Consider the following 13,252-nt stretch of genomic DNA (forward strand, 5'->3'; position numbering starts at 1 on the left):
GGGACGTGGCCGGGAAAACACGCCTTTATAAAGAGATAAGGAGCCCGGGAACTAAAAAAAACACGCCGAGCGCGAGAGAGAGAGAGAGACGGGAGAAAGCGAGACGCGTGTGATTGGGGGAGAGCGGAGGGGGATGGGGAAGGGAACGTGGTGTGTGTGTGTGTGTGTGTGAGGTGGAGAGAGAGAGAGAGAGAGAGAGCGAGAGTAACGCACAGTGACTTGGATAAGTAACTTTAATCTGATTACTGCATTGGAAATAGTAACGCGTTAGATTACTCGTTACTGAAAAAAGAGTCAGATTAGAGTTACTGACATCACTGCTTGGGACCCTGTGTCAGCGTGAAGCTGCCGTAAAAAAAATGCCTTTTTAATTTATTTAGACAGCAGTCATATTCATATTGTTCTACCCAGCTACTGATGCATCTGTAACTCTTTACAATCAGGGTAAAAAATAACAGTACTTACGACTGTAATAAACATTAAGTGGTAATTAAGTGGTAAATATTATTTAACATTTCTAAATTGTAATGCTTAAGAATGTTGTAAATAAAGATGAATTGCGATATCAGTTTTAACATTTTGTAGGAATTAATATCTTAACTAGTGTCATAATAATAATTAGTTGAGGCATTCTAACATAAGTATGGTTAAACAATGTAAATTAATTGTAAAGTGCTACTGATGCATCTGAGGCCAAATATCTTAAAGCAGGATTCCTCTACTGTAATTGTATATTTTGGTTTGTGGTAGACAGATTTACCTCAAACCAAAAGGATAGGTATGTGGTTTTAGCAGGTGTCCATTTCTGTCATAATCAAGTGATCACCATGAATTTATTTTGAAAGTTACATTTTTTGTAGCTTGTATTTTTTTCCTTTTCAAATTTCATATTGTTTTTACAGACCATTTTTACTGAAAGATGTTACTGATCTCTATGTATCACATGCAGAGGGGGAACAAAAAAAAGTTTTAGATTTGATTTGCTCACTTGCCATTTTTTGAAAGGCAAAATAATGTAGTAATATGCTCAAAATCATGTAACTTAAATATATAATTATATTAAATTATGGTCCTCCAACCTCTGTGGAGTTGTGGGTGCTAATTTGTAATTTGAACAAGTATTTCTAATAAAACAGATGTTTTATTAATGTATAATTTATGTTATTGGATGAATAAAGGGATACTGCAGTGTCTCCTGGAACCTGGTAAGACAAGCAGACTGTAAGAACTGTGATTTTTTTTCTGTTTTTCTAGTGTGTATGCTGACCTCGGACAGCACTTCTGAAATGCTAATGCTTATCTTTTGGAATTTGATTCCTTTGATTCTTATTTTTTAAAGCATCAGAAAGTTATCAGTATATTTCCGTATGCAGGGCTTAATTTTGCACATGTAAATCCCAAAGCTTTAATCGTTTTAAAAGTTGTATATAGATATTTCTCAGAGTTGCACAGACAATTGTAGGCAGACCACCAGTCACAATAAATTTGAATGAATAACCTTCAATAATAAATTACTGGCCAATACATTGAGGTAACACTTCATGATCAGCCTCAAACCTACTATCCCAGGACTTGTAGAAGTAATGTCAGTGTAATTCCTAAGTGGTCAAACATCACATAGAGGCGAGTTGTTGAAAATTACACTTTGGTTTTAAGTATAACAAAAAGGTGTAACAACACTGAGAGCCTTTGTATATTACCAGATACATTATTTATATAAATTCAATTAAAGGAATAACTTTCACTGAAATACAAAACTGAAATTGTCCTTGGAGCTGACATGACCTTATCAACCTTATCATATTTGGGAATATGAGACACATGGGATAATCAGCTTTTAACTTCAGAACATCTCTGTTCATTACATTAATAATAAATCAATAATTTCTGATTTATTCTTTCAGTGTTTAGTTGAAGTGTTAAAAAGTGGTTGAATGTGGGCATCGAATCCACATTTAATAAAATATTAAAATTATTTTTTTTCCATAAACACATTTCAAGAAACTTAGCGATAGTGTGATCAAATAAACAGACAAAAGTGATAGCAATAAAAAAACATTTATTGACAAAGTTAAGAAACAAACAAAATTAAGAACAGTTAAAAAAAAAAAAAAAAAAGTGTCCAAACCTCTTTTGAGTAAGCACAAAGGAGACAGCGGCAAAGAAAATTCTCTCAGAAAGAGAGATAGAAACCTTGAGAGGAACCCATACTCCTTGGGTCAATACACAAATTAAAAATGTAAAAATCTGAAAAAGACAAAGAGCATAAACATTAAATGAAACAAAAATATATACAATGCAAATATAAAATCCCGTATAAAGACATACAATTAATAAACCCGCCTTTAATTTTATAAAAAATAAATAAAAAATAATGTATAATTAAGTACAGAAAGATTTATAGTAAAATAGTAAAAGGTAAGTACAATATTAATTGATTAAAGCACTAAAAGACAAACGTTAAAATGTTTTTAATGAATATAAGCCCAAAATAAGACTAAAACACCAATACAATAACCATTAATAAAGCAAGTAACTAAGCAATAAAAGAAATATATACAAAAAGTGTATGGATTAAAACACTAACAGTATACTACATAAAGATAAATACAGTTAAGTAATTAATAAACATCAAAAGATAAACAATATCAAGATAAAAGGATTAAAGCCTTAAGTACATGAACACAAATACAAAACAGGAAGCAATTAAAAGCATACAATACACAAAACGATTAAAACATTTATATAGTTAAAGAAAATCATTACCTTTTTAAAAGTATGGAATCAATAGCTTTATTAATACCTGCTATTTTCCTTAGGTGTGTTTTATAAAAAAAAACTCTAAACTAGAGTATAGAGCTGGGCGATATGGCCGAAAAAAAAAAATCTTAGATTTTTTTTTTTTTTAAATCCAATTTTCGATTTAAATCGATTTTTTCCCCCTACTAAAAATCAAACTAAAGATGATAAAGAAATGGTTAAAAACTAGTTCTTATTTAATTTGTTTCCACTTAAAATGTTCCATTTGTGGTTAAAGTGCAACCAGAAACAAGCAAAAAAAACCATTGTAAACAGTGAGAACATCTAGTGACTTTTAGAAAGCTTTCTCCAACATAGTTTAGGTACTGACACAATGCACCCTCAAACTTAAAAAATTAATAAATAAATAAACACACCCTTAAAAACAAATAGAAATAAATAAAATGGTGCCCTTTTTTGATAAAACTTACAAAGTAGACAATAGAAAACAAGTACAATTTATATGCTCTTAAGTATATTCTTTTCCCTATTGGGCTAGAATTGCAAAACAAAGCATTTAAATAAGTGCCAGTGTTCTATAAAATGAGATCTTTTCTCATGAATATGCAAAACATCTTAACTTGTAGTGCATACAAAACCTGGTACACGGTTGGAAGATGTGCCAGGGACAGTTCCTTGTTTAACGTTGAATGGTGAACTGGTGCTGCTGCTGCGTTCATTCCTATGGTAGCAGCACTTCTCCCACTCCGCTACATGGTTCTGTTTAAGGTATAGTGATAAATTGGTTCACCTTACAGCGAGGACCTGTTTGGTCTACGTCCGACGCCGCAAAACCGAACCAACTCCAGATCACGGAGCCAGTTGCTCTTAAGCTCCGCCGTCATGTGTTTTGTGTATATGTGTGTGTGTGTGCGTGTGTGTTTGTGCGTGCAAGGGAGGGAGGGAGGGAGTGAGGGAGGGGCGGGGGGTGCGCGCGCTGGAGGGAGGGAGGTATGGAGGGAGCTAGCTAAGCTCACTCTGTGCCCACAGAGGAGCGTCTGTGGTGAAAAAGGAAACTCAGAGAAAATCGATTTTCATAAAAACACATTGTCCTTAACTATAAATTCGAATTTATCGATAAAATCGATTAATCGCCCAGCTCTACTAGAGAACTCTCTAAACTAGAGATTGAAAATATAGATCTTTTAAAATTATTATTATTATTGTTTTATATGGTACCTGACTGAGGTGTGCCTGATGTGGTGGCTTAGCCAGGGGTCATAGAGCAGATGGTGGAGAGATGATCTGAGACTTCTTTGAGGTGATCTCCGTGCTGGTGTTGAAGGGTCACCTCTCACACACAGCAGGATGATTCCTATCTGCAACACTGTGGAGGATTTGGCCTCATGGGTAAACCACTCATGAGGAAGGTCCTGAAAAGTAAATTAGAGACAGTGACTGAGCGTTAAGGAATGTTTTTGACCTGAATCTCTATTCAGTAATGGTAGCTTCTACGAAGACAGTTCTCTGCCTGTAGTGTTCACTGAAAACCCATACCAGAAGAACAGAAGATGAAGGCGTGGTTCCTAACTGTACATCTGAACCAGGATGTTCTATGGCTTGAGGTCACAGTGCAGAACCCCTCTGGCATGGACCTCAATCACGCCTTCAACTAGCTGCCTTAGAAGTACCTGCAGAGTACACAGAGCACATTCTAGTAAAGTTAAATTGGCTGAAATTTATCCCAACATTTGCAATACTTGTGATTGTCGGCACGCTGCCACGTTCAATAAAAAAAATATATAAGTACCTACAGAGTGTAAGAAACAGACAGAAGGAAATTACAGTCGCTATAGAACAGGCTAACAGTTATTCAGTGGGTAGCTGCTATATTAAGGGTGAAGAGAGAAGAGTGTTCAGGTACCTAACGATTTTCCAATGATTTCACAGTTGCAGACAAATTTCCAGAGTCAGGATAAAATCACGAGAGTCTGGCTAGAGTCGAGCTGCAGTTGAGTTGCGGTCGTGTCATCTCAATCGTTAAGTGTAAGGTGGTTACGATTGAAAGTTTTAGTCAGTCGGGTTTGGGTACTGGCGCTCCGATAAAATCAACTGGGTTTGTTTTTTATTTATTAGCAGTGTGAGCAGCAGCTGTAAGATCGAAAGAGCGTATTACACGTCTCTGTTCGGAAATATTTTAAAGTGGACTGCAACGGCAGGATTTTACAAGATGGGAAGGAAAAAAAATGCACATTCAACAACAAACATGATTTACCACCTGAGAAACAATAAGCACCCAGCACAATCCTCCCAGTACACTGCAGACACTCAGTACAATTAGCAACAGCACTGCCAACACATCTCTCTGTGTGTGTTTCCGTCCCTTAATTAGTTCCCCCGGTAAGTCAGTAATAAGAACAAATAGAGTAATAATATTAAGCTATTAATGTATTAACATATATTCATCAACCTCTTTTGGGTGGGGATGGAGAAGGTGGAGTGGCCAGTGCTTCAGCTGGAGCTCCAGGACACTGAGGATGTTGTGTCTTTTGGAACTGGGCCTGATTTTACAGAACAGAAACAAAACAGTTCATGGTAGCTGTATCAATTTATCCAATAAAGTAGATCTACAGGTCTTACTTTATATAAATAAAACTAACCAACATAAAAAATATGCATGAAAATGTTCAGAACATCCAGAATGGCAAGTATTTAAAAACACGGTCCAGTGTTAATTTTTAGTAACATGTTTAAAGTCTATACTATCTAAGACAGTGAGACAAATACAGCAACTTTTCTAAAATTACACTCTTCTACTGCAGCACAGACGTACACTCCCTCCTTAAAAAATGCTCAAAACCAGAAAAAAAACAAACACACCCTGGGAGGTTAGCTCTTTAAATAGCTTTTGACCAGCATAGGTAATGTTTATTTCTGGATGATCAGCTGGACTCAGCAGGGCCAACATTAGTAGCCTAGTCTTTTAAAAGTAATTAACTCATTTTTTAAAACCCATAAAGTCCAGTAACAGCTGTGTTTATTTGTTTTTTAAAGTCACTGGTTAGCTGCGGGTGTAACTTCACAGACCGCGATCTCAGTTCACAATTATGCAGCCACACATCTTATAAAATCTCCTGCTCCTAACCAAATATCCAGCACAACAAACCCAAACCATCGCTGTATAAACAGAGACAGAGAAGTTTTCTTTCAGTGTTTTCTGACAGAAACTGTGAGGATTCAAAAAAAAAGACAAGAGTGTGTTTACTAATCCGTTACTCGTTCGTGATGAAGTTAACGCTAACTGGCACGTACAGTGGATTCACGCGGTTAGTTAATAGTATGCAAAATGCAGTGAATGCTGCTGTTTGGGGTCAAAATAAACTAAACACCTTAGCTAATAAATCATGGACTGCAGAAAACTAAGCCGGAGACACAACAAACGCTAGCTCTGTAAGTTAGTTGTCTAACGGAGTTAAGTTAAGTGCATAAACTGCCTGCACAGATCAGAACATAACAGCAGCTTACCTTTTCATGTTAAATCCACGACGAAAGCATTCTTTTCTCATATCTTTATAAAATCCAGTTGCAGCGTCACCTGCTTGTTCAGAAACAAAACAAACACCCAGCGCCGTTTAAGAGCTGATTCACGACCTTCTCTCCCAGCACAGGGTGTGTTTTTCTCAATCAGCAGCAGCTTTTAAACCACGCTGTAGTTCAGTAATAAGATCGCGTTTCACCGAGAGCTGAAACAGCCAGTTAGCTAACGGTGGTTAAAATACCTAACAGGCCTGAGAGCTCCTCTCGGTACTCCGGTCTAATTCGGCAGGGTTTTTGTAGATATTTAATTTCTGAATCTTATTAATACTGAATTAAAGTATGGTAATCTGGCTAGTGTTAAAAAGTCAACTAGCTTTTTACCAAAACACTTTTAGTTAATTTATACCTAATTTTAGCGGTGTGTTCCCACAAGAAGAATAAAAAAATAAATAAATAAATGGCGCGAATATCGGCGGCCGTCTGCGCGAATTTTGGTGGGCGTCTGCGCATGCGCAGACGGCCGCAAATATTCGCGCATGCGCAGACGCCCGCAAATATTCGCGCATGCGCAGACGGCCGCAAACATTCGCGCATGCGCCCCCCCCCCCCCCTTTTTTTTATTTATTTTTTATTCGTCTAGTGGGAACACACCGCTAAAATTAGGTATAAATTAACTAGAAGTGTTTTGGTAAAAAGCTAGTTGACTTTTTAACATTAGCCAGATTACCATACTTTAATTCAGTATTAATAAGATTCAGAAATTAAATATCTACAAAACCCCTGCCGAATTAGACCGGAGTACCGAGAGGAGCTCTCAGGCCTGTTAGGTATTTTAACTACCGTTAGCCAACTGGCTGTTTCAGCTCTCGGTGAAACGCGATCTCATTACTGAACTACAGCGTGGTTTAAAAGCTGCTGCTGATTGAGAAAAACACACCCTGTGCTGGGAGAGAAGGTCGTGAATCAGCTCTTAAACGGCGCTGGGTGTTTGTTTTGTTTCTGAACAAGCAGGTGCTGCTGCAGGTAATCGAGCTAACTGTAGCTAATTAGCTTAGCCATCCATGCTCCACTCGCTAGCTCGCTAACGTTAGCTATCTTACAGCGTTACTCGCCATTAACACGCTTTAAATAGTCTTTAAATAGTGGTAAGACTATTTAAAGCGTGTTAATGGCGAATAACGCTGTAAGATAGCTAACGTTAGCGAGCTAGCGAGTGGAGGATGGCTGGCTAAGCTAATTAGCTACAGTTAGCTCGATTACCTGCAGCAGCACCTGCTCGTTCAGAAACAAAACAAACACCCAGCGCCGTTTAAGTATCATAATAAGACCGCGCTTCACCGAGAGCTGAAACAGTCAGCTAACTAAATTACTCACCGGGACTTACAGAGCTCCGCCGCGCTGCTCTAATCTAATCCGGCAGGGTAATAATCACTATCGGTGCTGAAGGCCCGCTGGAGGCCCGCTAGTGCCGCTGTTTTAAGACTGAGGGACTTTAAATGAAAACAGAGTAAAGGGGAAACACAGTAACGAGCAGCGCAGCGGACCTTCAGCACCAGAGTGAAGAAATACTGGATTATTTGACCCAATATTAATAACTGTTCCCCATAAAACACAGCGAGGCTTTGGAGTCCTGCAGTCCCCATGCAGCTCCCGGAGTAAAGGACGTCTTTGTTGTGGCTACTGATTCAGTGGAGTGGAGCCCCGACCATTCAAAACTAGGTTCGGGGTTTTTTTGTTGCCCGAAAGGTTTTTAATTTGTGTGTTTTAATATATTCATTATATGTTATATTGTATTAAAACGTGAGATATAAACGTAAATAATCATAATTTAATAGGAACGGTGAAATATATTATTTTAATTATATTAAATATCATGCCTCAAAATCTCAGATCTCCCCCTCTTTTCCAGTGACTTTGGTTTCTTCCAAAAGTCTGTTGATGAGAGGGCGGGCGGAGCTGGACTGGAGAAAGAGGGCCGGCGTTCTGTCGAATTCTGCTACCTTGTCGAACCGGGCTGCCCCAATGAATATTTAACTGTAAAAATACAAAAGAAGCACTATTTTAGGGCATGTACCCAGTGATATTCCAGTAGATGTACGTTATTAGATTTGGAGATTTGCACCTTGTTCTGTCTCATGTATGTCTGTGTCCCTGCTGCTGTATTGTACACATAGTGTCTCCCCTTTTTCTTTATTTTTCTTTATTATCCATTATCTGTACTTGCTGTAAAATTGGGAAGGAGAGTAACGTAATTTCAATTCTATGTATGTCCTGTACATATGCAGCATTGACAATAAAACTACTTGACTTGACTTGACTTGAGTGCATAATTCATTGTACCATGGCAAAGTTATAGTAAATATAGCTCATTACAAACTGCTTTTGTATTTATTTATGATAATAAGTGTAATTTTTAGTTTCCATTTACACTTCTGTGCAATGATAGTGCGTCCAGGTTGTTTAATGCACATAACGCCCCCTAAACCAGATTAATTATACATAAAACACTAGAAAGAATTAAATTGTGTAGGTCGGCGCATGCGCAGTACCTTTGGGAAGCATGTATGGATGGGTAGCAAAATTCGACAGAACACCGGACTAAAAAAACTGTTTTTAACACACCTTGGGTTTGGGCTGTATTCACTCAGTCGCAGTTAAATAAACTCACTGGCCATTTAGGAATCACTTAGACCAGAATTATAATAGAATAAACAATAAAATAATAAAATGTTATATAAAATCTAAAAAAAAAATCACCAGTGTCAGTGGCTGTCTTTACACTACAAGCCTCAAGTGTTTTTTTATTTTATATAAATTAACCTTTTTGTCAAACAGCACACATGCTCTCAATATTTTTTTGGCTGCTCTGCCAATGCTGGCTGATAATGACAGCACTAAGGGCATGAATACTGGCAAACAGATGCATGAAATCCACAAATAAAGAAATATGAAATTTGCAGTGGCCTTTTTTTATGCCCAATCAGTTTGAAGACTGAGAACATATGTCTGCACTCCCCTCCAAAGGAATTGGGCGGAAAAAGCATTATTAAAAGATGAATAATGAAGACTGGAAATTGGAAATCAGTTAATTACAACTTTGTCAGTGTGTCCAGGCCCGGAGTGGCTAATCGGGAGATTCGTGAGGATTCCCGATGGGCCGGCTGTGTCTGCTGAAGTGTCTTATTGTGTACCTTGGGGAAGATGTGGGCAGTTATTAAGGAGTATATCTATGCTGGTGTTTTACCGGAGTCAAGCTATCCGCGCGTATACGCGCGATTTTACGGTAAACAGACGCGCAGGAGGAGAGCACGCTAAAAAACACAGAGAGAGACAGACACGTTTCAGTCGGTTATATTAATTCAGACATACATTAAGCCCAGAAACGAGAAGAAAACGGATTAAAATAACTCACCTAAATGTAGATTTAGTGCAGTACATTATCTATTTGATATAATACCATAACAATCCCATCGGTTTTTAAGAGAGAGAGAGAGTTTTATATTAATATTACTTTTTCAATCCATGCTTCAAATTAAATTTCTCATGAGTTTCCCAAAAGGCCAAAACAGATCCAGTACCTTTTAAAAGAGTCCATCCTAGACTATTACCTCTGCAAATTTGGGTAAATTGCACTGTATTGTTTATTTTATATTAATAAAAAAAATGTATGCATGTTTAAAATTAAATTTCTCATGATTTTTCCATAATGCCAAAACAGATCAATGACCATTTGAAAGAGTCCAACCTTGGCTATGACTCCTGCAAGTTTTGGCAAATGTCACTGTATTGTTTATTTTATATTCATTTTTATTTTTATTCATGCTTAAAATAAATTTTCTCATGATTTTCCCATAATGCCAAAACAGCTTCACTACCATTTGAAAGAGTATGTTCTAGCCTATGACTCCTGCAAGTTTGGGCAAATTTCACTGTATTGTTTATTTTATATTCATTTTTGTATTTTTTTTATCATGCTTAAAATTCAATTTCTCATGATTTTCCCATAATGCCAAAACAGGTCCATGACCATTTGAAAGAGTCTGTCCTAGGCTATCACCTCTGCAAGTTTGGGCATATTTCACTGTATTGTTTATTTTATATTATTATTATTATTTTTTTATTCATGTTTAAAATTAAATTTCTCATGATTTTCTTATAATGCCAAAACAGGGCAAATTTCACTGTATTGTTTATTTTATATTAATTTTATAATTTTTTATTCAGGCTTAAAATTAAATTTCTCATGATTTTCCCATAATGCCAAAACAGGTCCACTACCATTTGAAAGAGTATGTCCTAGGCTATGACTCCTGCAAATTTGGGTAAATTTTACTGTTTAGTTTATTTTATATTAATTTGTTTTATTTTTTTATTCATGTTTAAAATTAAATTTCTCATGATTTTCCCATAATGCCAAAACAGGTCCACTACCATTTGAAAGAGTCTGTCCTAGGCTATGACTCCTGCAAATTTGGGTAAATTTTACTGTTTAGTTTATTTTATATTAATTTGTTTTATTTTTTTATTCATGTTTAAAATTAAATTTCTCATGATTTTCCCATAATGCCAAAACAGGTCCACTACCATTTGAAAGAGTCTGTCCTAGGCTATGACCACTGAAAGTTTGGGTAGATTTTACTGTATTGTTTATTTTATATTATTATTATTTTTTTTTAATCCATGCTTTAAATGAAAATTCTCATGATTTTCCAATAATGCCAAAACAAATAAAACAAAAAGGTCCACTTAACTGTTCCACCATTAAACTGCTCAGCATATTTCTAAACAGTCTAGTCTAGAAATCACCTGTTAAAGACACCTGTGCTAGAAACAGGGGGTGTGAGTTAGGGGTGGGCAATATTATATCGTATACAATAAATTGTGACCCAGAAATATCACGATATTAAAAATCCATATCGTGATAATAGAGCTGTTCTGTCTTAAAAGTAGTCTATTATTTACTGTGAAGCTTTAGGTGTATTTATTGTATAATTGTTTTAGTTTGCAGTTTATATGCTATATTATTTATTTTGCCACGTTATGATTATTCTGTTATACTATTATGCTATATTCCTGAAATTAATTCATTATTTTAGTGTTCCTATATCGCCAAGTATATCGTTATCGCAAAAATACCCTGAAATATCGTGATATTATTTTAGAGCCATATCGCCCACCCCTAGTGTGAGTTTAAAACCATCACCTTAAATCCAATACCTCAAGTGCAAGGGGCTATCTATAGTGAAACCTGCAGAAATACGCAGTGCTGATAGCCTGAGGAACTGATAGGACTGCCTCACAGTGGCCCTGTGATGGCTTATTGGAGAATGAATTTACATCTGATACTAGCAAGTATTAAAAATAAACAAAACAGTGAAATTTGCCCAAACCTGCAGAGGTGATAGCCTAGGACAGACTCTTTCAAATGGTACTGGACCTGTTTTCAAGGATTCAAGGAGATTTTACTGTCATTCGTATCACATGTGGTTCATGAGGTGGAACGAAATTGTGATCTCACGATTCAGTTTACACCCAAGAGCTGTTGTTAAAATAGATATATAAATAAAGTAAGACAACAAAATAAAATAATACAATAAAAATAGAATATAACAAAATGAAGATAAGATAAAATAAACAAAACAGTACAACTTGTCATAGCCTAGGACAGTGATAGCCTATGTTGTACTCTTTCAAATGGTCATCGACTTGTTTTGGCATTATGGGAAAATCATGAGAAATTTAATTTTAAGCATGAGTAAAAAAAAATAAAAAATTAATATAAAATAAACAATACAGTGAAATTTGCCCAAACTTACAGGAGTCATAGTCTAGGACAGACTCTTTCAAATGGTCATGGACCTGTTTTGGCATTATAGGAAAATCATGAGAAATTTAATTTTAAGCATGAAATTTGCCCAAACTTGCAGAGGTGATAGCCTAGGACAGACTCTTTCAAATGGTAGTGGACCTGTTTTGGCATTATGGGAAAATCATGAGAAATTTAATTTTAAACATGAATAAAAAAAAACAATTAATATAAAATAAACAATACAGTGAAATTTGCCCAAACTTGCAGGAGTCATAGACTATGTTCTGTAAGAAAGAACATATCCAAAGATCCTCTCGCTTACACGGACCAGGAAGCTTCCAGCGCTGCCTGACTTCAGCAAATCCTCCGCCTCCTCACGAGTAATAATACCTGTGTACAAAGAGAAAGAGCTCAAATCAAAAACGTTTAATCACGTATTTCAATTTATTGACTGTAAGATAATTATTTATTATGTTAGTAATATTGCAAACAAATATAAAGAAATAGCATTAATCCTTTGAAATAATAATAATAACAAACCCAGTAATTATAAGCAGAACACTTAGACAGAGAGAGAGAGGTTTTTCTTGGATTAAAGCTCACAGATGGCCCACACTTTGAACTCACCATGAAACCAGGGGGCAACTCGACTCTCGCCTTGCTGTAAACAAACTCTGAGGGTCTGCTCCTCTTTAAACCAGCGAATAATTTCATCCCTGCTGGACGTCGACAGCGACCGGCGCATACCTGGCTTCCTGTTGATCATAACGGAAAAAAACCGAATTCAGAAAAGCTTTAAGAAAGACAAGCTGTCTGACTGCCTCTCTCATACCAGAAAATCCTACATGACATCAGCTCTACAAGCCCAGGAAACAATAGAGGGTTAAACTGATAAGCATATATGACACAGCCTAGAGCAGTGATGGTATAGTTACTTTGAAAAAGTTACTCCTTAATTACGCGATGTGTGTGTGTGTGTGTGTGTGAGGTGGAGAGAGAGAGAGAGAGAGAGAGAGAGAGAGAGTAACGCACAGTGACTTGGATAAGTAACTTTAATCTGATTACTGCATTGGAAATAGTAACGCGTTAGATTACTCGTTACTGAAAAAAAGAGTCAGATTAGAGTAACGCGTTACTAAGTAACGCGTTACTGACATCACTGGTCAT

At 36.4% G+C, this 13,252-nt stretch overlaps 1 protein-coding gene across 5 annotated transcripts; it reads right to left on the reverse strand.

Annotated features, from left to right (window-relative positions):
• Window positions 1-2,042: 2,042 nt before the first annotated feature.
• LOC125782259 (SH2 domain-containing protein 4A-like) lies at window positions 2,043-12,866 on the reverse strand. 5 transcript variants are annotated; one of them, XR_007424881.1, is made up of 5 exons: window positions 7,549-7,909; window positions 6,265-6,334; window positions 5,210-5,300; window positions 4,297-4,430; window positions 2,043-4,172 (listed from the first exon to the last, which is right to left on the reverse strand). XR_007424881.1 is itself a non-coding variant. In XM_049465812.1 (5 exons), exons 1-4 carry the CDS (start codon window positions 12,849-12,851, stop codon window positions 4,408-4,410), a joined length of 315 nt encoding a protein of 104 aa, XP_049321769.1. In that variant the 5' UTR covers window positions 12,852-12,866; the 3' UTR covers window positions 2,043-4,172; window positions 4,297-4,407. The 5 variants fall into 5 exon arrangements, 1 of the variants encoding a protein (XP_049321769.1); XR_007424880.1 differs by having other exon boundaries at window positions 7,651-7,908; XM_049465812.1 differs by lacking the exons at window positions 6,265-6,334; window positions 7,549-7,909 and adding exons at window positions 12,414-12,475; window positions 12,713-12,866.
• Between the last annotated feature and the right edge of the window lie 386 nt (window positions 12,867-13,252).

The sequence above is a fragment of the Astyanax mexicanus genome, chromosome 16, assembly GCF_023375975.1.
Source record: "Astyanax mexicanus isolate ESR-SI-001 chromosome 16, AstMex3_surface, whole genome shotgun sequence".
NCBI lineage: Eukaryota > Metazoa > Chordata > Actinopteri > Characiformes > Acestrorhamphidae > Astyanax > Astyanax mexicanus.